At 46.8% G+C, this 20,371-nt stretch overlaps 1 protein-coding gene across 1 annotated transcript in view; it reads right to left on the bottom strand.

Annotated features, from left to right (window-relative positions):
- The window catches only part of PKP3 (plakophilin 3), a 77,922-nt gene extending 60,326 nt beyond the window's left edge, over nt 1-17,596 (bottom strand). Inside the window, exon 1 of the mRNA XM_073658728.1 lies at nt 17,438-17,596. Within this exon, the coding sequence (XP_073514829.1) occupies nt 17,438-17,470 (33 nt within the window). The 5' untranslated portion in view covers nt 17,471-17,596. The remainder of the gene's footprint in view (nt 1-17,437) is intronic.
- Nucleotides 17,597-20,371: the final 2,775 nt, after the last annotated feature.

Raw genomic sequence — 20,371 nt, 5'->3', positions numbered from 1 at the left:
GGACTCAGAAGGGGTTGTCCAAGTAGTGGACAACCCCTTTCATCCACAGATCTCACTTTGACTATGCCACTTTTTGACTACTAGTAGATTTCACACTTTGGCTTAGTAATACCTTATTTTATATCATACTGTTTTTAAAGCGACGTTGCCTTACTTTCCCCGACTGTATAGTCATTGAGAAAAAATTTGATCGATAGTGTTATGCTTACTTTAGAGTTTTGTCTTAAGTAATTCCCATAATCAGTAGTAACGTGAAGCTCATGGGCCCAAATGCAAAATCTCCAACAGGGCTTCTAACTGTCATGGGTCTGTAATAATATTGGTCTTTAATATTGGCCAAAGGGACCATTTTGACCCCTTAGGCTCCAGTGCATGGGAGTGTCTGCAACCCCTGTACCTATTTTATTACACCATTGACCATAATATTATTGGGATGAGTATTTAATAGTGAACCTGATTGATAGTAGCCACATTATAGGGACCACTGGGGAAAATAAACTTATTGTTTACAAGGTGGGCAAACATCAAGTAAGTTTTTTAACTATTCGTGTATAAGTCTTCCATGTCCCTGGTGGTCAAGTGGTTCACTGTGTTCTCCTTGAACCTGTTGCTCATAGGAGTTATCCAAACCTGAATAGGAGATAAACTGCAGTACTTGTTGTTAGACTAGTTTTTAGTTGATCGAAGGGGGTGCTGGATGTCGAACCCTCACCAATCTCATCTGTAGTAAGAATAGTACCTCCTTGAACAATCCCTTTAACGTAGCCCAAGGTGATCTAATAGATAACAAGCCCGCAATTCTGCTTTACAAAATGCCCTAATTCTGAGGTCATGGCCTTACACTGACAAAACATTCCAGCTTGACTTGTAGGAATACCGTGCAATCGGGTGTTGAATTCATGGTGTCTTCACATTGTTTTGCATGACTACAGTAATAAGTGTTGGTGCACCAGTAGTATTTTCATTTAGTACAGTAGTGAATTGTACCCAAAAAGCAAGATAGTAGAGCGCCAAGGTACAAAACGAGAGATGGGATTTAAGGGCTATTCCCATTTTAGGCATATATGGCATACCCACAGCATAGTCATATAGCAATATGGATAAGCAGACCATAAACATATTAGTAGGCCACATTTACGTAATAGATGCCAAAATAGTGTCTATACAAAGACTGGAAATGCTTCTATGTCTCCAACAATATGATGTATGCAGAACCTTATTTTACTTTTTGATGTAACTTTAATTAATTTGAATGGTCATAGTGACGCGCCCCTGGGCCTGTGTCGCGCTGTGTTGCGCACGCGGGAGCTTACCCGGAGCCGGATCTGTTGAGGGTTGTAGTCTCGTGGCGGTGACCCGGTCCGTGCCCAGGGAGTCAAACTGAGCGGCGATGTATCAGCGGTAGATGTTGGACGACTACGCCACCCGTTGAGTACAGCTAAGGAGCTGCTGCTGCAGGGCAGACCGCTGAGGCCGGTGGTAGGATTGTGCAGCGTGATAGTATAACCCCCAACGGGAGGGGTATGGCCTCAGGGCAGCCGACGTGGATGATGGGGGTAGCAGGAACCACTCGGAGACGGTACGGTGTAGTTCAGGGTCTTTACTGGTGACAAAGATAGACCCTCCCGGAGTACTGGCTAGCGATTGGGGCCTGGTCAGTCCTTGAGCAGATGGGATCTCCCCTGGCCAGGCGGAGTTGTAGGCCTCCCAAACTAACTGTACTCTTCTGGCTACCTTGTTAGAGGCGGGTATAAGTAGCCCACGTCCCTGAGTGTACCGTGTGGTGCTCACCCGTATGGCCGGTGACTCGGGGCCTTCTAGTAGCTTCCGCTCCACGACGGCGGTGCTGGTCCCATGCGTGTGACCGTGCCTTCGGGTTTTTTGGCCAGAGGACCTGGAATCCCCTGCCTGACGGATTCTGCTGCTGGGTAGGAGTTAGTCCCCACAGCCTCGGACTCCGGGTCCGGTAAGAAATCTTCTCAGTCAGGGCGAGCTCTGCAGCTGCCAGCCCCTGACTCCTTGTAACACTGCTCCCACAGAGCTCCTGATGTTCTGTTCCTATATTTGCTTCTTTTCTCTGTCTCTACTTCTTCTCTACTCACTAACCCTGCCTCAGCCCTAGGTTTATATAGGGGAAGTTCTTCCCCTCCCAGGACTGGGCAGGAGGTGTGGCATGCATAGGATTCCTGACCAAGAGACCTCCCACCTGCTCTCAGACATAACACTGCTGTTACTGTGGAAACCAGATCCCTGGGGTGCCACATTCCCCCCTAGTGAAATTTAGTACTCTGGGACTAAACATATTTTAGAAAAACATAACAAGATATAACAATAACAATACAATAAAGAAACACATAAAGGTGGTCACGGCATGTCCGTAACCGGGTGCAGTCTTTGAAGAAAGCAAGGTGTCCATTTCACCAAAACAGGGAGACGTAACCAGGTAGGGGTCTGTCCTGCCCCGAGTCCTTAACAGTCTTTAGTCCGTCCTGGGTTACGCTCCAACTATGTACACAGGATTCCCGGTAAATCCACCAAAGACTCCTATAAACAACTAGAAACACATAATTATACACAAGCAACAAGAAAAACAGGTGACCACAAATAAAACAATTTATACACTTCAAATCCTCCAACGTGCGGGTAACTGGCCTCTAGTGGCCCTAGTGGACCTACGGAGCTGACTGTCTGGCCCTGAACTACAGGGTGTAGGAGCTGTTAAGGGTAAACTGGGCAGCGGTCTACGGGCCCTTTGGCTCACTAGGGATATGGCAGGCTCACTGCAAGCAGAGGGTTGATCCTCCTGGTCTGCTGGTGTGGGGTCTTCTGCCTCCTGGACCGGCTGTTCTTCCAGCTCTACCTGTTGCTCCGTAGGTGCTTGGGATGCTGGTTGGAGGAAGGTGAGTACGGGTACCACAACTGCACCATTGACTTGAGTCCAAGACCGAGGGAAGTCTCCGAGCACAGTACTAACCATATCTTCCCTTTCCTCTACGGGTCGATGGTCTTCTTGTTCCTCTTCAGGGTTCCGTAGCTGTTCAGGACACTTCTTCAGGTGATCCCGGGATACAATGGCTGTGGTCTCCCCTCCGTCTTTACTGATGGTACAGACCTTCGGGTTCTCGTGGCTTGAGGGCAGTACGGTGTACGGGTCCTTCTCCCACTGGTCATCCAACTTGTGGAGCCGTCTTTTCCTCTTCAAGACCTGCTCTCCGGGCACCAGGGGAACAGCGGGAGCATACTGGTTGTAAGTTTTCTCTTGTCTCTCCCTAGCCTGACAGAGACTTCGCTCCACGCTCTCCTGTACTTTCCGGTACTGCTGCTGCCTCTCTGTGTCCCAGTCTGTTTCTGGTGAAGTGTCCTCGGGTGTCAGGACCCCCATTTCCAGGTCAACAGGTAACTTACCAGGTCTCGCCCTCATTAGGTAAGCCGGGGTACAGTTGGTGGAACCTACCGGGATGTGGTTGTATAGGTCCACCAGATCGGGCAGCTTCTCAGGCCACAGACTGCGTTCTTCCAGGGGCAACGTTTTCAGAAGATCCATTACCACCTGGTTCATTTTCTCACAAAGTCCATTAGTTTGCGGATGATAGGGTGTCGTCCTTATCTTCCGGCAGCCATACAGATTGCAGAATTCCTGGAAGACCTCCGCTTCAAAGGCAGGTCCCTGGTCCGTCAGCACTTGGTCCGGGTACCCGTGTGGACGGCAGAAGTGCTGCTGGAAGGCTCTAGCTGCTGTTTGAGCCGTTAAGTCCTTGACGGGGACGACAACCAAGAACCGGGAGTAATGATCCACGATGGTTAACGCGTAGACGTAGCCACTTCTGCTTGGGGTCAGTTTTACATGATCCAAGGCTACCAGTTCCAACGGCTGCCGGGTGACGATGGACTGCAGGGGAGTCTTCTGGCTGGCACGGTCCTTCCTCCTCAGGTTGCACGGGCCACAGTCTCTGCACCACCTCTCAATGGTTCCCCTCATGCCTACCCAATGGAACCGCCCACGCAGCAGGAACTCCAGCTTCTTCCATCCGAAATGCCCAGCTCCATCGTGGTATGCCTCCATCACCATGGCTGCGTCTCGTCGTGGCACCACTACTTGCCAGATTAGTTCATGTGTCCGGGAGTTAACCATCCTGCGGCACAACTTCCCCTTGTAAAGGAACAGTCTACTCTTTTCTGCCCACAGTTGCTTGGCTTCCTCCGGAGCGTCTGGGTCAAGGCGAGTCTCTGGCTGAGTCAGCATCTCCTTCACCAGCCGGACAGCAGGGTCACTGTCTTGCGTTTCCGCCCAGTTGTAGTGAGGTAAGGGGTTAAGCGTAGCGCCTTGCTTACTCCTTACCCGATGGGAATACTGGATAGTCCCATGACGGTGAAACGCGGGGAGTTCGACTTCTTCCAGTCCCTCTGGATCTTCTCCTACGTCCGGTAGGTTTGGCATCCTGGACAGGGCGTCCGCGTTGGTATTGGAGCGTCCTGCCCGGTATTTGATGGTGAACTCGTAGTTGGACAGGCGGGCCATCCATCTCTGCTCTAGGGCACCGAGTCTTGCCGTGTCCAGGTGTGTCAACGGGTTGTTATCCGTGTACACGACGAACCGGGAAGAAGCGAGGTAGTGCTTAAAGCGTTCGGTGACTGCCCACACCACTGCCAGGAACTCTAGCTTAAATGAGCTGTAATTCTCAGGGTTTCTTTCGGTGGGTCGCAGTTTTCGGCTGGCATAAGCGATTACTCGCTCTTTCCCCTGCTGGATCTGGGACAGCACGGCTCCTAGCCCGATGTTACTTGCGTCGGTGTAGAGGATAAAGGGCTGGCTGTAATCCGGGTACGCCAGGATTTCATCCCCCGTGAGGGCCATCTTCAGCTGGCGGAAGGACTCTTCTTCCAACTTCTCCCATCTGAAGGGCGGCTTCTGGTTCTTGGCCTTCCGGGACTGGCCTATCAGGAGGTCCTGCATAGGAGCTGCCTTTTTGGTGAAACCGGGGATGAACCTGCGGTAGTAGCCTACCAACCCGAGGAACTGCCGCACTTCCTTTACACTGGAGGGACTTGGCCATTCCTTAATTGCGGTGATCTTATCAGGGTCGGGAGCCACTCCGTCAGCGCTCACCACGTGTCCCAGGTACTGCACCTTTGGTTTCAGGAGGTGACACTTGGAGGGTTTCACCTTTAGGCCGTAGCTTGCCAGAGCTTCGAACACTTCCGCCAGGTGTTTCAGGTGGTCCTCATAAGTCTTAGAATATACGATGACATCGTCCAGGTACAACAGGACCGTCTCGAAGTTTCTGTGGCCCAGACAGCACTCCATTAATCGTTGGAAGGTTCCTGGTGCGTTGCAGAGTCCGAACGGCATGCAGGTAAACTCGCTAAGTCCCATCGGGGTGGTGAATGCGGTCTTCTCCCGGTCCGCCTCTGCTACAGGAACCTGCCAGTACCCACTAGTGAGATCCAAGGTAGAGAAGAAGTTAGCAGATCTTAAAGCAGCCAAAGACTCCTCTATCCTTGGTAAGGGGTACGCATCCTTGTGTGTGATACGGTTGATTTTCCGGTAATCTACACACATCCTCATGGTGTTGTCTTTCTTTTTGACTAAGACTAGTGGAGCTGCCCAGGGGCTACAGCTATCCCTGATCACCCCAGCCTCCTTCATGTCTCTAAGCATCCCCTTGGCGTGTTGGTAGTGTGCAGGGGGTACGGGTCGATACCTCTCTTTTATGGGAGGATGGTCTCCCGTGGGGATGTGGTGTTCTACCCCCTTGACTCGCCCGAAGTCTAACGGGTATTTACTAAACACTCTCTCGTACTCTTGAACCACCCGATAGACTCCCTGTTTCTGGTGTGAGGGAGTGGAGTCAGTACCCAAATGTAGTTGCTGACACCAGTCCTCCATTGTTTTCTTAGAGCCGTTACCTTCCTCCGGGTGAGATGGAGGCAAGGGTTCCACAGATTGTATAGCATTTTGGTTAATGGTATATAATTTGGCTAGCGTGGCATACCGGGGCAGGTACACTTCCCTCTTCCCGATATTGATTATGCGAACGGGCACCCTCCCATGGCGTACATTAACCACCCCCCGTGCTGTCAAGATGGTGGGCCTACTGTCTGAGTAAACTGGTTCTACCATTGCCTGGTAATCTCTACCTCTCAGACCAATAGCTGCCCGGCACCAAATCATCATTTCACTTTTTGGGGGCATGGCAATAGGGAAAGGGTCACACATTCTCACGCTACCAATCTCACCGCCGGAGAGTTCCACCTGTTGCCGTCGCATCAGTGCCCGGATCTCTTTTTGGAGCACTCGCTGCTCGCCGGAGCTGGCGTTCTTGGCAACCTGCTGTAAAAGGAAAATCACCTCTGCAAGACAATTTTCAATTACATTAGTTCCTAGAGTTATCTTTGGGTGACTCTCGTGTTTGTCAATGTCTACAATGATCAGTCCCTGTGCTGCCAGTTCAACTCTACCAATTTTAATGGTCACCTCTTTAAATCCGATCTGTGGCACGGGCTGACCATTGCTGGCGATGATACTCAAGTCGTCGTCAGGGTAGCGGGTAATATCCGAGTCATTCCAGTACTGCTTGAAGAGCACGTACGGGATGGTGGTGACCTGTGACCCGGTGTCCAGTAGGGCACTCATAGGAATGCCATCCAGTACCACAGGCAAGACTGGACGTCCTCCCACATATTTGTCGCGCCAGTTCGATGGGCCTGATGATCTTTTTCCTAGGGGTTGGCCCTCTACCCTAGGTTGTGCCAGTTTAAAGGACAGTACCTTGCCATATGTCCGGGTTGATTACAGCGGCGGCAGATGGGTCGTCCGTCCTCGTTGTATCGGTCGCTGGGTCTTCCTCTGGCCGGTGGGGTCCTCCTTGGTCGACGCCACGGGATGTCCTCCGGTCCGGATGCCAGCTGGATCTTCCCTGGAGTAGAAACCTGTAAAGACTGCACAGTTCGGGTTAGCGCAGCAACGCTTTTAGCTAGCTCTTGGACCTGATGGTGCAGGTCTGGAGCCGGGTCATTGCTCAAAGCCTGCGCATCAGCTCCCACAGGCCCTGCCGACAAGGGCGCCGCCTCCTGGTGGTAAGTAGTAGTGGGGCGTCTGTGGGTCACAACGCCACCTGGTGCCGGTTCTCGGAGCACCCGGATGGCTCTGTCCTTGAACTGTGCAAATCCCAGATGAGGGTCCTGTAAGGCCATTGCCCGCAACTGGGTTCGGTGGGCATTGCAATATAAACCCTCTATAAATTGTTCAGTCAACAGCCTGTCCTCGTCTCCCACGCCGTCAGGGTCGGTCTGCTTAATGGCTCTCAGGGCCTCTTGTAGGTTCAGGGCATAGTCCCTTATACACTCATGTGCCCGCTGTTTGCACCCGTAGAATCTAAGCTTGATCTCGGCTGAGGTGCGGGTATCAAAGGTGTCCCTCAGCCGGGTTAGTATCCCTGCGACAGTCCTCCCCCCAGGTGGCCAGGACTTTACCTCCCTTCGGGCTGCCCCAGTTAATTGGGCCACCAGGATGCTCACTTTTTGCTCTTCTGTGAGGGGGTACACCTGGAAGAGGCTATCCAGCTTTTCTCTAAAGTCATGCAGGGTATGTGACTCCCCTGAGTACTGGGGTAGCCAGGCCGCTCCCGGGATATAGGGCATGGTGAAAGGCATGACTGCAGCAGCGATGGCGCTGGCGGGGGTTGAGGCAGTGAAGCTCTCCTCCGTATCCGACATCCTCCTCCCCCCTAGTGGACCGTGGCCTACCTTGCGATGATCCTCTTCCGTAGGCCGTGGCTCCGCAGTAGATCGTCAGGGTTGAGGACATTCCGTCGCGCTCCTGTGACGTCGGCGTCTGCTGGGCTCCTTCCAGGACCTTACGCGACGTCCGGACGTGAGGCGGGGCTTCAGTTCTCGCGCGCTTTCGGAGTCCACGCCCCTCTTCTTCCCGCGCGACGTCTTCAAGATGGCGTCCAACGGCGGGAAAACTCCACGGAAGGCGGGAAGAAGGCTGAAAATGGCGCCGGATGGCGGGAATCTTCACCGATGGCGGGAAGAAGGCTGAAGATGGCGCCGGATGGCGGAATCCTCACCACAGGTAAGTTTGAACAGTCTCTTTCAGGCACGCAGTACCCGGTGGTTGCGGGCACAAAATCCTGCCGACTACGCCAAAAGTTGACGCGCCCCTGGGCCTGTGTCGCGCTGCGTTGCGCACGCGGGAGCTTACCCGGAGCCGGATCTGTTGAGGGTTGTAGTCTCGTGGCGGTGACCCGGTCCGTGCCCAGGGAGTCAAACTGAGCGGCGATGTGTCAGCGGTAGATGTTGGACGACTACGCCACCCGTTGAGTACAGCTAAGGAGCTGCTGCTGCAGGGCAGACCGCTGAGGCCGGTGGTAGGATTGTGCAGCGTGATAGTATAACCCCCAACGGGAGGGGTATGGCCTCAGGGCAGCCGACGTGGATGATGGGGGTAGCAGGAACCACTCGGAGACGGTACGGTGTAGTTCAGGGTCTTTACTGGTGACAAAGATAGACCCTCCCGGAGTACTGGCTAGCGATTGGGGCCTGGTCAGTCCTTGAGCAGATGGGATCTCCCCTGGCCAGGCGGAGTTGTAGGCCTCCCAAACTAACTGTACTCTTCTGGCTACCTTGCTAGAGGCGGGTATAAGTAGCCCACGTCCCTGAGTGTACCGTGTGGTGCTCACCCGTATGGCCGGTGACTCGGGGCCTTCTAGTAGCTTCCGCTCCACGACGGCGGTGCTGGTCCCATGCGTGTGACCGTGCCTTCGGGTTTTTTGGCCAGAGGACCTGGAATCCCCTGCCTGACGGATTCTGCTGCTGGGTAGGAGTTAGTCCCCACAGCCTCGGACTCCGGGTCCGGTAAGAAATCTTCTCAGTCAGGGCGAGCTCTGCAGCTGCCAGCCCCTGACTCCTTGTAACACTGCTCCCACAGAGCTCCTGATGTTCTGTTCCTATATTTGCTTCTTTTCTCTGTCTCTACTTCTTCTCTACTCACTAACCCTGCCTCAGCCCTAGGTTTATATAGGGGAAGTTCTTCCCCTCCCAGGACTGGGCAGGAGGTGTGGCATGCATAGGATTCCTGACCAAGAGACCTCCCACCTGCTCTCAGACATAACACTGCTGTTACTGTGGAAACCAGATCCCTGGGGTGCCACAATAGCATGTCCTCCGAAGGGGTTATCCCACCATTAGATATCATATTCACTGTCTACATCATTTTAAAGTAGAGTTACTGCAATGTGCACATACATAAAATGAGCATCTTGGTGGAAACTCATGCTCATTCACGCTCCCCGCAGAATGGTCCCTGCATAATGATCCTCTATTCACTAAAGAGCAGCCAATAGAAATGGCTTTCTGTCCTACTTGTCAAGAAAGGAGGAGACCCTCTGTGGTAACTGGGCTGCATTGTAATAAGAAGGGTCTATATTGTCAGCTGCCAGATGGAGATGGAGACTGATTCTGCCAGAGACAGCCACCAAAAGAGCAAATTATGAGCAGCACCAATTTAAAAACAAGAGCAAAAAGTACTGAATGCTAGAGAAAAAGAAAAATAAATCCGTAAAGTGTCACTTGATCAAACCAATGCAGCCACAAGTAAATCCTGATAAAAATTATGGTTTATGAAAAAAGTTAAATAATATTACTGGAGTCATTGGAATTTCATAGTACAAGCCTAACAGTCATGAAAATAGCAAGTAAAATTGGGTTGTATATCACAATACAGTACATACAGTACAGACCAAAAGTTTGGACACACCTTCTCATTTAAAGATTTTTCTGTATTTTCATGACTATGAAAATTGTACATTCACACTGAAGGCATCAAAACTATAAATTAACACATGTGGAATTATATACTTAACAAAAAAAAGAGGGAAACAACTGAAAATATGTCTTATATTCTAGGTTCTTCAAAGTAGCCACCTTTTGCTTTGATGACTGCTTTGCACACTTTGGCATTCTCTTGATGAGCTTCAAGAGGTAGTCACTTCACAGGTGTGCCCTATCAGGTTTAATAAGTGGGATATCTTGCCTTATAAATGGGGTTGGGACCATCAGTTGTGTTGTGCAGAAGTCTGGTGGATACACAGCTGATAATCCTACTGAATAGACTGTTAGAATTTGTATTATGGAAAAAAAAAGCAGCTAAGTAAAGAAAAACGAGTGGCCATCATAACTTTAAGAAATGAAGGTCAGTCAGTCCGAAAAATTGGGCAAACTTTGAAAGTGTCCCCAAGTGCAGTTGCAAAAAACATCAAGCGCTACAAAGAAACTGGCTCACATGAGGACCGCCCCAGGAAAGGAAGACCAAGAGTCACCTCTGCATCTGAGGATAAGTTTATCCGAGTCACCAGCCTCAGAAATCGCAGGTTAACAGCAGCTCAGATTAGAGACCAGGTCAATGCCACACAGAGTTCTAGCAGCAGACACATCTCTACAACAACTGTTAAGAGGAGACTTTGTGCAGCAGGCCTTCATGGTAAAATAGCTGCTAGGAAACCACTGCTTAGGACAGGCAACAAGCAGAAGAGACTTGTTTGGGCTAAAGAACACAAGGAATGGACATTAGACCAGTGGAAATCTGTGCTTTGGTCTGATGAGTCCAAATTTGAGATCTTTGGTTCCAACCACCGTGTCTTTGTGCGACGCAGAAAAGGTGAACGGATGGACTCTACATGCCTGGTTCCCACCGTGAAGCAAGGAGGAAGAGGTGTGATGGTGTGGGGGTGCTTTGCTGGTGACACTGTTAGGGATTTATTCAAAATTGAAGGCATACTGAACCAGCATGGCTACCACAGCATCTTGCAGCGGCATGCTATTCCATCCGGTTTGCGTTTAGTTGGACCATCATTTATTTTTCAACAGGACAATGACCCCAAACACACCTCCAGGCTGTGTAAGGGCTATCTGACCAAGAAGGAGAGTGATGGGGTGCTACGCCAGATAACCTGCCCTCCACAGTCACCAGACCTGAACCCAATCGAGATGGTTTGGGGTGAGCTGGACCGCAGAGTGAAGGCAAAAGGGCCAACAAGTGCTAAGCATCTCTGGGAACTCCTTCAAGATTGTTGGAAGACCATTTCCGGTGACTACCTCTTGAAGCTCATCAAGAGAATGCCAAGAGTGTGCAAAGCAGTCATCAAAGCAAAAGGTGGCTACTTTGAAGAACCTAGAATATAACACATATTTTCAGTTGTTTCACACTTTTTTGTTAAGTATATAATTCCACATGTGTTAATTCATAATTTTGATGCCTTCAGTGTGAATATACAATTTTCATAGTCATGAAAATACAGAAAAATCTTTAAATGAGAAGGTGTGTCCAAACCTTTGGTCTGTACTGTATGTGTAATATATTGTATATTTACATCTATTGTAGGGTCATTTACAGTAAAGTCACCCAACCATGAGATCCATCTGAGTGTGCACTTTCATGATCTTTTCCTCTAAGTTGATGGCAGTAATTTAAGTGGTTGCGATGACCAACACCCAGCCGGCCGCTGTCCTTATCTGAACTGTTTTTCTTTCATAGTTGACTTCTATATTGTTAAAGGAGCCTTTTATCTGTCTACATCATACAAGAGAACTATAACAATGTATGTACAGTTCCATACAAATGTATGAGGAAGGATCAGTCCCAAAGACAGTTGTCTCATAAATGATTTAGGTACAACAATGTGGACAGCTTTCTCAGGCTAATACCAGTAACAATACTGATACAATAGATCCTTTCAAGTTCCAAATTGAATTTCAAAATCAATAGCAATAGCAGGTAAATCCCTACTATAGTACCTAATACATGTTCCTAACAGGGGGCAGAAGAAGTGCCCTCAGTCTTTTTTACTTCTAAGTGGAAGGAAGTCATATTACTCTTCTTGGTTCAGCTGAGTGGCAAATAACTCAGATGTAGTAGACTACGTAGGTGTACACTCCCGAAAATGATGCACAGCAGCGCGCACATTCACTGTGTTGACACCTTTATAGTCCATGGCCCCGTCGACGCATACGTCCGAATCCCATTTTGCGGGGGGTTTGGACATAAACCCGGACAGGGCCACTGAACAGGTGCATAAACGCAATGTGAAAGCGGCTCATGGGGAAGAGAGAGAGTAGCCATCATCAGCTCTTACACTGGCACATAAGGAATCTGCTTCATGAGCAATGAAGCAATTGTCCTCCCAGTTTCATCATTAGAACATCTGTAAGATGCTATAAATGTAAATTGGGATGTTACAGGGTATTTACTCTAATTGTGATTATTACTGACCTGAACAGTCAAAGCCATACTGAAAATTATGAAAAAAATACTGGATTCATAAGAAATTATAAACCCAGAATTCTAGACCACAATTGGCTCCAGAATAGAATTTGCCAAATTGTCTTCTCATGGACAGTCCATGACAATACAGTAATGAGTGTCTGTATAATCTATGCTTAATTATGCCTCTTAATCATCTGTTGAAATAACGTAAAAATCCATCAAGTGACCACCAACTATGGATTAGTGTCCCATCTTCTTACACCTTCTGCAGAACCTTTCCATACCTTGATATCTCCCCATCTCTCAACTACTTCCTCTATGGTCTGTAGAGGACTGGTTAACTCACAGATTTCACTTTTGACTATTCCTCTTTGTGGCAACTAGTAGATTTCATCTTGATAATACTTGCTTTTATGTCATACTGCTGCCTTACTTTGCCTTGCTTTATTACAATTTTATTATGACATTTTCAGAAAATCATTAACAACAACTAGTTCAAAGAGGTCCTTGATGCCGTTTTTAATAACTAAGATGTTGCAGGTTGTGTTTACTATATTCTGTGATAGAAACTAGTCTGATTGCCTCATATAGCGTGGGGAAAGATTTTTTTCCCCTAATTTGGCGCAGTTAGCATCTGCCTCCTAGGAATTTTTCTTTCCTCTGGATCAAAATGTTAGGATTATAAGTTGAACTAATTGTATTTATCTATTCTTTCAACCATAAAGCTATGAAAGTATGAAATAATATAACCATCACTTTTACCTTCTTAAATATGAACCTACTGCATACAATACCAATCAAAAGTTTGGACACACTGGTTCATGCAGTAGTTTTTATTGTTCCTATTGGAATGTGCACATTTTAGATTCAGACTGAAAGCAGCAAAGCCACAAAGAAACACATATGGAAATAAGACGCAAAGAAACACGTGTGAAACATATATATATGTGTTAAACCTTAGATTCCTCAAAGTAGCCCCATTTTACTCTGAGAACATTCTTTCAAACAGCTTCATCCGGTAGTCACCTGGAAAGGTTTTCCAACAGTCTTGAATGAGTCCCCAGAGGTGCAAAGCATTTGTTGGCTGCTTTGGCTTTGCTCTGCTTCTAACTCATCCAAAACCATCTCAATTAGATTGAGTGATTGTGGAGGTCATGTTATCAAATGTACTCCAGTACTCTCCTTCTTGGTCATATTGCCATTACATAGCCTGGAGGTGTGTTTTAGGTAATTGTCCTATTGGAACACAAATGATGGTCCCACTAACCACAAACTAGATGGGATGGCATGTTGTTGCAGAATGCTAGGTGTGCCTTGAATTTGGAATAAATCACCAACAATGTCACCAGAAAGTACCCCCACACCATAACACCTCCCCCTCTGTGTTTCTCAGTGGGCATCACACATGTTTAAACAATTAGCTCACCTTACCACATCTTCATAAAGGCATGGCGATTTGTACCAAAAATCTCAAATTTTGACTTATTAGGCCACAGTACAGATTTCCACTGACCATGTCTAATGTTCCTTGGGTCAAACAAGTCTCCTTTTCTTGTTTATGGTCTTCAGTAGTGGCTTCTTTGCAGCAATTCAACTATAAAAGTTTGCTTCTCGTTGTCTCCTCTGGAAGGTTGATGTTGAGATGTATCTGCTACTTGATGTCTGTGCATCATTAAGAGGGCTAATATATTACGTGCTATCAATTTGTGGTGCTGGTAACTCTGATGAATTTATCCTCCGAAGCAGTGATAATTCTTGGTCATCCTTTATTGGTGGGTCCACACATGAGAGCCATTTTGATCATAAGGAAAGATGGCTTTCATGACTACACTTGGGGATCCCTTAAAGTTTTTAGTAAATTTCCAGATTGACTGACCTTTATGTCTTAAAGTAATAATGTACTGTCGTTTCTCTTTACTTAGTTGAGATGTTCCTGCCCCATTCAGACTTAGAACAGTTGTGGAATAGGACTCAGCACTGTATGGATGTGTACCAACACTGCCTCTGTAAAACACACCTGTTGCTCGCCACACTTTCTGAAGGCCGATGACTCCCACAAATAAACTCTTCATGAGGCATTGGAAGCCATTCCAGCTGACTATCTGCTGAAACTGATTGAGAGAATGCCAAGGGGGTGTAAAGTGGGGTACTTTGAGGAACTCATATTGTGGTTTGTTTCACATGTGTTTCTTTTCTCATTGTTTCCGTGTGTTAAATGATGGTTTTGCTGCCTTCAATCTGAATCTACAATGTGCACATTCCAATAAAAACATTGAAAACATGTATGCGGATGTAGATAACATATTATTAAGTCCATGAACTACCTATTGCTGAAGGCCATTTAGCACATTACCTACTCTGGGACTTGTCCTTCTAACCCTTATGGTTACGCGGTCATAATTTAAATGACAATGGCAAACTCATTAATTATGGTTTCTTCCAATGAAACCTAATCCGTCTAGTAAAAAGTGCAAGCAGGTATGAACAGCCAACCCTTTATGAATGGAAAGGCACCAGCTTTACATATCAACTTTTAACCATTAAGGACCCTTGACATGGGCTGAAAATGGCCCAAACGAATATTTGTGTTTTTTGCCCTGTGAACTTGCCAAATAATAAAATTATAAAACCCTTCTATGTCATTGATTGTTATCTTTTGGCATACAATTTAGAGTTGGTAAGCAACACACGCCCTTGTTTAAATGGGGGATGTGCTAGCAACAAAAATAAACGTGATGGGGAACTATTGTTTTTTCTGCACCCCCTTATGATCACTGTTTCTTAATTGTGACAGTAAACAAGGGGTGAACATACATGCATGGCCAAAGACATTATGCATGCTAATGTGGGACTCCGAGAAGATGGCTGTTGGCCAATTTAGAGAATTTCACAATACAAATAAATATGGCGTTCTTCTTCCAAAAGCAGTGCCACACCTGTCAACAGGAAGTATGTGGTATTACAGTTGAACTCCATTTAACTCAGTTGAGCCAAAATCCTAGACATAACTCATGTACATACTGTACGTAGTGCGGTTTGCCGAATAAAGCAGCCATGAGTTTACAACCTTGGACGATACCTTTGATACTATTGTGGCCTAAAGGTTATGCATAATGATGAGTAAGTCTCCTCTAGTACCTCTACAGGGATTCTCCCACATCTTTAATTTTGGCCAAAAAAGAGAAAATACCCTTTTCACTAAGCTTATGAGGAAAAACCAAGTCTTAGCCAAGACGTTGATTGAAATTTTGGAAATCTGTATATGAGCATGCTATTATATTTCTTTAAAATCCACTGGAGCTGTATTTAATTGGAGCAGAGGCTATGTACAGTATGTGTAGTCATCTGTCCACCATAATTATTGCCAAGACATCAGTATAAGACTAGGTGCACACCATCGTCTTTTCTCTCATCCAAGAGTATCGGGCCCATTATGCTAATCACACTTTGATCAAGCTCTAATCAGAGTGTGATCATAGTGTGATCCGATTTTCTTTGATTAGGAGAAGATGGGAAAATGAAAAATTCTCCATTCAGCTGTCTGCCGAGTGCAGTCGGATGTTTTACACAAGTCTTTTGACTTGCATGACTGAGTGCGATCCAATAACTGGATCCAACTTAGACATGCTGAGGTTTTTTCATTGAAGCAGCTCGGTCCGAGGAAAAAATTGGATACATGCATGGCCTCAAAGAATAATGTTGTTCCGAGTGCGATCCAATGATTTTGTTGGATCGCACTCAGACTGAAAATACAGCCATGTGCACAAGCCCTAAATGTCATACAGTGGACAGAGTAATATGCTCTAAAAGAATGGTGGCTCTTCTTGTTAATGGAAAAATATTGTCCGATTGTCCGTTTAGCTCTTTAACTACTCTAGAAGCCTTAAGGGCACAGTAAAGAGAATTCTGCTGCGTGGGTTGAGCAATCCGTCCAGCTTTGTGGTAACACATATAGTACATTCCATGCAATAGAATTTATTTAGAAAAAAAGTAAACTACGTGGACCCAACTTGATGGAATTGTTAGCTAAAGAGCGGTTCTCACAATGATATCTGTATCAAGAAAAAGTTCAAAATATTTAATCTTCTGAAGATCTGTAATGTAGACCCTTCACTAAATGACATGTCTCTTTTCCCCGCCAAGACCCAGATCTGGGAGCTAAAAGCCAACAACCACACCACAGAAGCTGAAAGCCCTATAGGCAATTATACTTCTTCCCACTTGTAAAATCTATGACAAAGCAGATCTCCTAGTTTGCAAGAAGTCCCACCTAGGCTGGGAGCTGTCTTATTTTGGAACATACCCAAAATGAGGGAACTCCCCAAAAAATAAACTTTCATCTTGTTAACTGGCTGACTTTACCGAAAGATCTTATCTGAAATGCTACTATGAGTACTCACTTCTTATTTTGCGCAGGTGTTAAAATGATTGACCCCGCTCTCCCATTAATGTTTGATTCTAGCAGTGGTCTCCAATTTGGGTTCCTACACCTGTTGATAAACGACATCTCCCAGCTTGTCTAGAACCGCCAATTGTAAATCCATTGGTCTATGAAGATCTGACCTTGATATACTGTATAGTGATGTAAAGTAACATCAGGGTGTTGACCCCATAAACATTTCTAGATAGTGAGCCAGACGGAGGTGCCACCGGTGTCCTCTTTCCTGTTTTAGATCATTGCCATGAGTTCCTCAGTAAATTGCTAGATTTACAGAATTTAATGCACATTGCACAACATATGCCGAATGTAATACTTCGATGCCTTGCGTTGGTAGGACATGCATTGATCTGCAGAACATAACACAAGTAATGCACACCTGTCACACTATTGTCCCTCCAGATCTCCCATAGTAGAAACTTTGATGTCGCTTCTAAATTACAAATTTGTTTTGCTAATTTCTTCCTTAAAACTGCAAAAACTAAATTACTAGATTTGCAAATCAGATGCCTCCTGCCTACCTGCTTTTCTTGTCCATGCCCCAATAACTGCCATACACTGCCCTAATTATGCCAAGGAGTCCACCAGTGGACATACAGTCCTACAATAACCTTCTACTCGCTAAGCTCAAATTTGCCTTATCAATCCTCCCCCTTCTAAACACTTAACCCCACTTTTGCCGCATATCTGTAGAAATGAACTAGCTGCTATAGAATCTATACAACCATCCATACCTGAGACAGCAAAATAGGGCCCCGGCTCATCATGGTGCTCAGAAATGCTTCTGCAGTGTGACTGGGGCGTGAGAAGATTTAAAGGTAACAACCCAAATTGTGTCAAAGGAAGAGAATGGAAACTGTATCATGCAATGTCGTCACCGGGACCTGTTAATGCACCTCCGCCCTGAAGAATGTTAACCCTTTAACTGTCCAAATTGACAAAAAAAAGAATGGTGAAATGTTGTTGCCAATATTATTGTTATTCTAATATTACAAGATGTAAGAGAGAGGACACAGCTAAAAAGACTTAACGAGAGGGAAAAAGAAAAGATTGTGCAGGTCTGAAATGGAAAACTGCAGGTCTATAGTAATTAGAACTTTCCCAAATGTGTCATAGGTAAACTCCTACAGTCCAGACCACTACTTCGTGTAAACATTTCTTATGACCTGGAGGAGTCACCTTGAAGCACGGTGCATGCTGGGATTTGTAGTTTTACAACTGCTGAAGATCTGCAGGTTGCAGATTACTGGTTTAGGGCTGCTTTGGTTTGCGTGGTTTCATTTAAAGGGATGGGCAGTTAATGACTTAAAGAAAAACTTTAAAAGTCCATTTATTCCTTAAAAGCATTGTCATGTATTAAAGAGGTATTCCCATCTCCAAGATCGTATCTCAATACGTAGTAGGTGTAATAATAATAATATTAGCAAATACCTCCAATTAGAAATGTAGTATAGTTCTTCAGATTAGCTATGTCGCTTACCCCATGTGCAGATATTGCAGTAGCTTTAGGCATTCATGGTTCTAATCAATTATATAGTTTATGAGGAAATAGGGGAGACACGAAAGGTGGATGGTAACAATTGCTTGTAATGTATGGTCCAGCCATCAATATAATAAATGGGGTGTTCACGTAATGCTGCATGAACCAGTCACGAACCAGTATGTGTATGAACACAGAGGGCTATTAAAGGGAATCTGTCACCACTTTGGAGTTATCAGACCGGTACTATGGCCATACATGGTATAGAAAAGTAAATCTATACATACCTGTGTGGCCCATGGTAGAGGTTTGATTGCAGAGAAAAGCTCTTTAATCAATTCTATTTTGTACAGGCTTGGCGTCCGAGGGGACGCCAAGCAATCCTCGCCTATGTGCTTATTATTCCCCCAATTCCCCGCCTATATGCTTAATTATCATAACCCGGGAAGTCAGGGAGCACAGTGCATGTCACAGGGCCCTGTGACGTGCCAGGGAGGGGGGGAACATGATAATTTAGCATACAGGCAGGGATTTGGGGGAATAATAAGCACATAGGCAGGGATTGCTTGGCGTCCCCCGGACACTAAGCCTGTACAAAACAGAATTGATTAAAGCACTTTTCTCTGCGATCAAACCTCTACTATGAGCCATACAGGTATGTATAGATTTACTTTTCTATAACCTGTATGGCCATAGTAGAGGTCTGATAACTCCAAAGTGGTGACAGATTCCCTTTAAGTGCATGTAGGGCGTGTGAATCGATGATATGAAGGTCTTGGTTTTGAAGAAAATTTTGTATGGGCAAAACAGGCTTAGTTAGATAAGTATTTTGAGGCGATAGGCCAGTCTAAAGAAATGCCTTTTTAGGGCATGCTTAAAACTGTGAGTATTGGGGATTAATCTAAGTGTCCTGAGTAGTGCATTCCAAAGAATTGGCGCAGCTCAAGAGAAGTCTTGGAGACGGAAATGGGAGGTTTCGGATTATGGAGGATGTTAATCTTAGATGAACGGAGGGCACTGGTAGGGTGGTAGACATAGACAAGGGAGGAGATATAGGGTGGTGCTGAAGCATGGAGGACTTTGTGGGTGAGAGTGATGAGTTTATATTGAACTCTATATCGGATGGGCAACCAGTGCAATGACTGGCACAGAGTAGAGGCATCAGTGTAGCAGTTTGCGAGGAATATGATCCTGACTGCTGCATTCAGGACGGATTAGAGAGGGGAAAGTTTAGTAAGAGGGAGACCGAATAGTAGAGAGTTGCAATGGTCCAGACGAGAATGAATAAGAGCAACAGTAAGAGTTTTTGCAGAGTCAAAGGTAAGAAAAGGTCGAATTCTAGAAATGTTTTTGAAGTGAAGAGGACATTGTGTGACGCCTCATAAGCCCTACCCTGGGAGATGGGGGACTCAGAGCCGGGTCCCGATGTTGTAGATGGGGTGCAGCCATGGCCCGGACCCGCTCCGGGCCCAGGGCCATCACACTAAAAAAAGGGATGGTACGGGCTTATCCGGGTTGAGTGGCTGATCTTGACTACGCCACCTATGGCACCTGGTGAAGGCCACCAGCGCTGCTGCAGTCCGCTGAGGCAGGATGTTGTTGCAGCCGTAGTTGTTACTACTCCCCACAGGCGGAGAAGGGCCTCAGGGCAGAGGGCCAGGATGGAGGGGGTTGTAGTCTAGAAGAACTGGTGCTGCGTAGTGCGGTGTAATGCAGAATAAAGAGTCCGGAGGCCATAGGGGTTAACTTCCAGGGTTTTTACTCACGGTGGAGATTGCAGTTGAAAGTATTCTCCCTGCTCCTCGCGGAGTTCTGCGGTTACCAGAGACGGGGGGGTCCGACAACCTCCGAGTAAGTCCAGCGTTCGATCAGGACCCTGCACCAAAGTGTTCCTAGACTTCAGACCGGGTCCTTTCCTGTCTGTGTGTGTGTAGTTAGGCCGGGTCTCCCTCTGAACTTCACTCAGAAAAAGGGTACGGGTGGCAGCGCCATTCCTTCCGTTACCCGGTGGGATCCTCAGGGCCTACCGGGCTTCCCTGACCACGACGTAGAGTAGCAAGGTCAGGTGTCGGGGGCCGGTACCCCTCTTGCAGCCGGAATCCCTCTGAATAGATCAGGTTGGCGAGGACAGGTGGCGTATACCGCTCCGTCTGCATCCTCCCGGGATCCATTTGCGGTGGAGCTACAC

Source organism: Phyllobates terribilis, unplaced genomic scaffold (genome assembly GCF_046119375.1).
Source record: "Phyllobates terribilis strain yellow unplaced genomic scaffold, ASM4611937v1 Scaffold_13__5_contigs__length_258822181, whole genome shotgun sequence".
In the NCBI taxonomy this organism is placed as follows: domain Eukaryota; kingdom Metazoa; phylum Chordata; class Amphibia; order Anura; family Dendrobatidae; genus Phyllobates; species Phyllobates terribilis.
The sequence above is the reverse complement of the archived record's forward strand: the minus strand, read 5'-3'. Positions and strand labels throughout refer to the sequence as shown.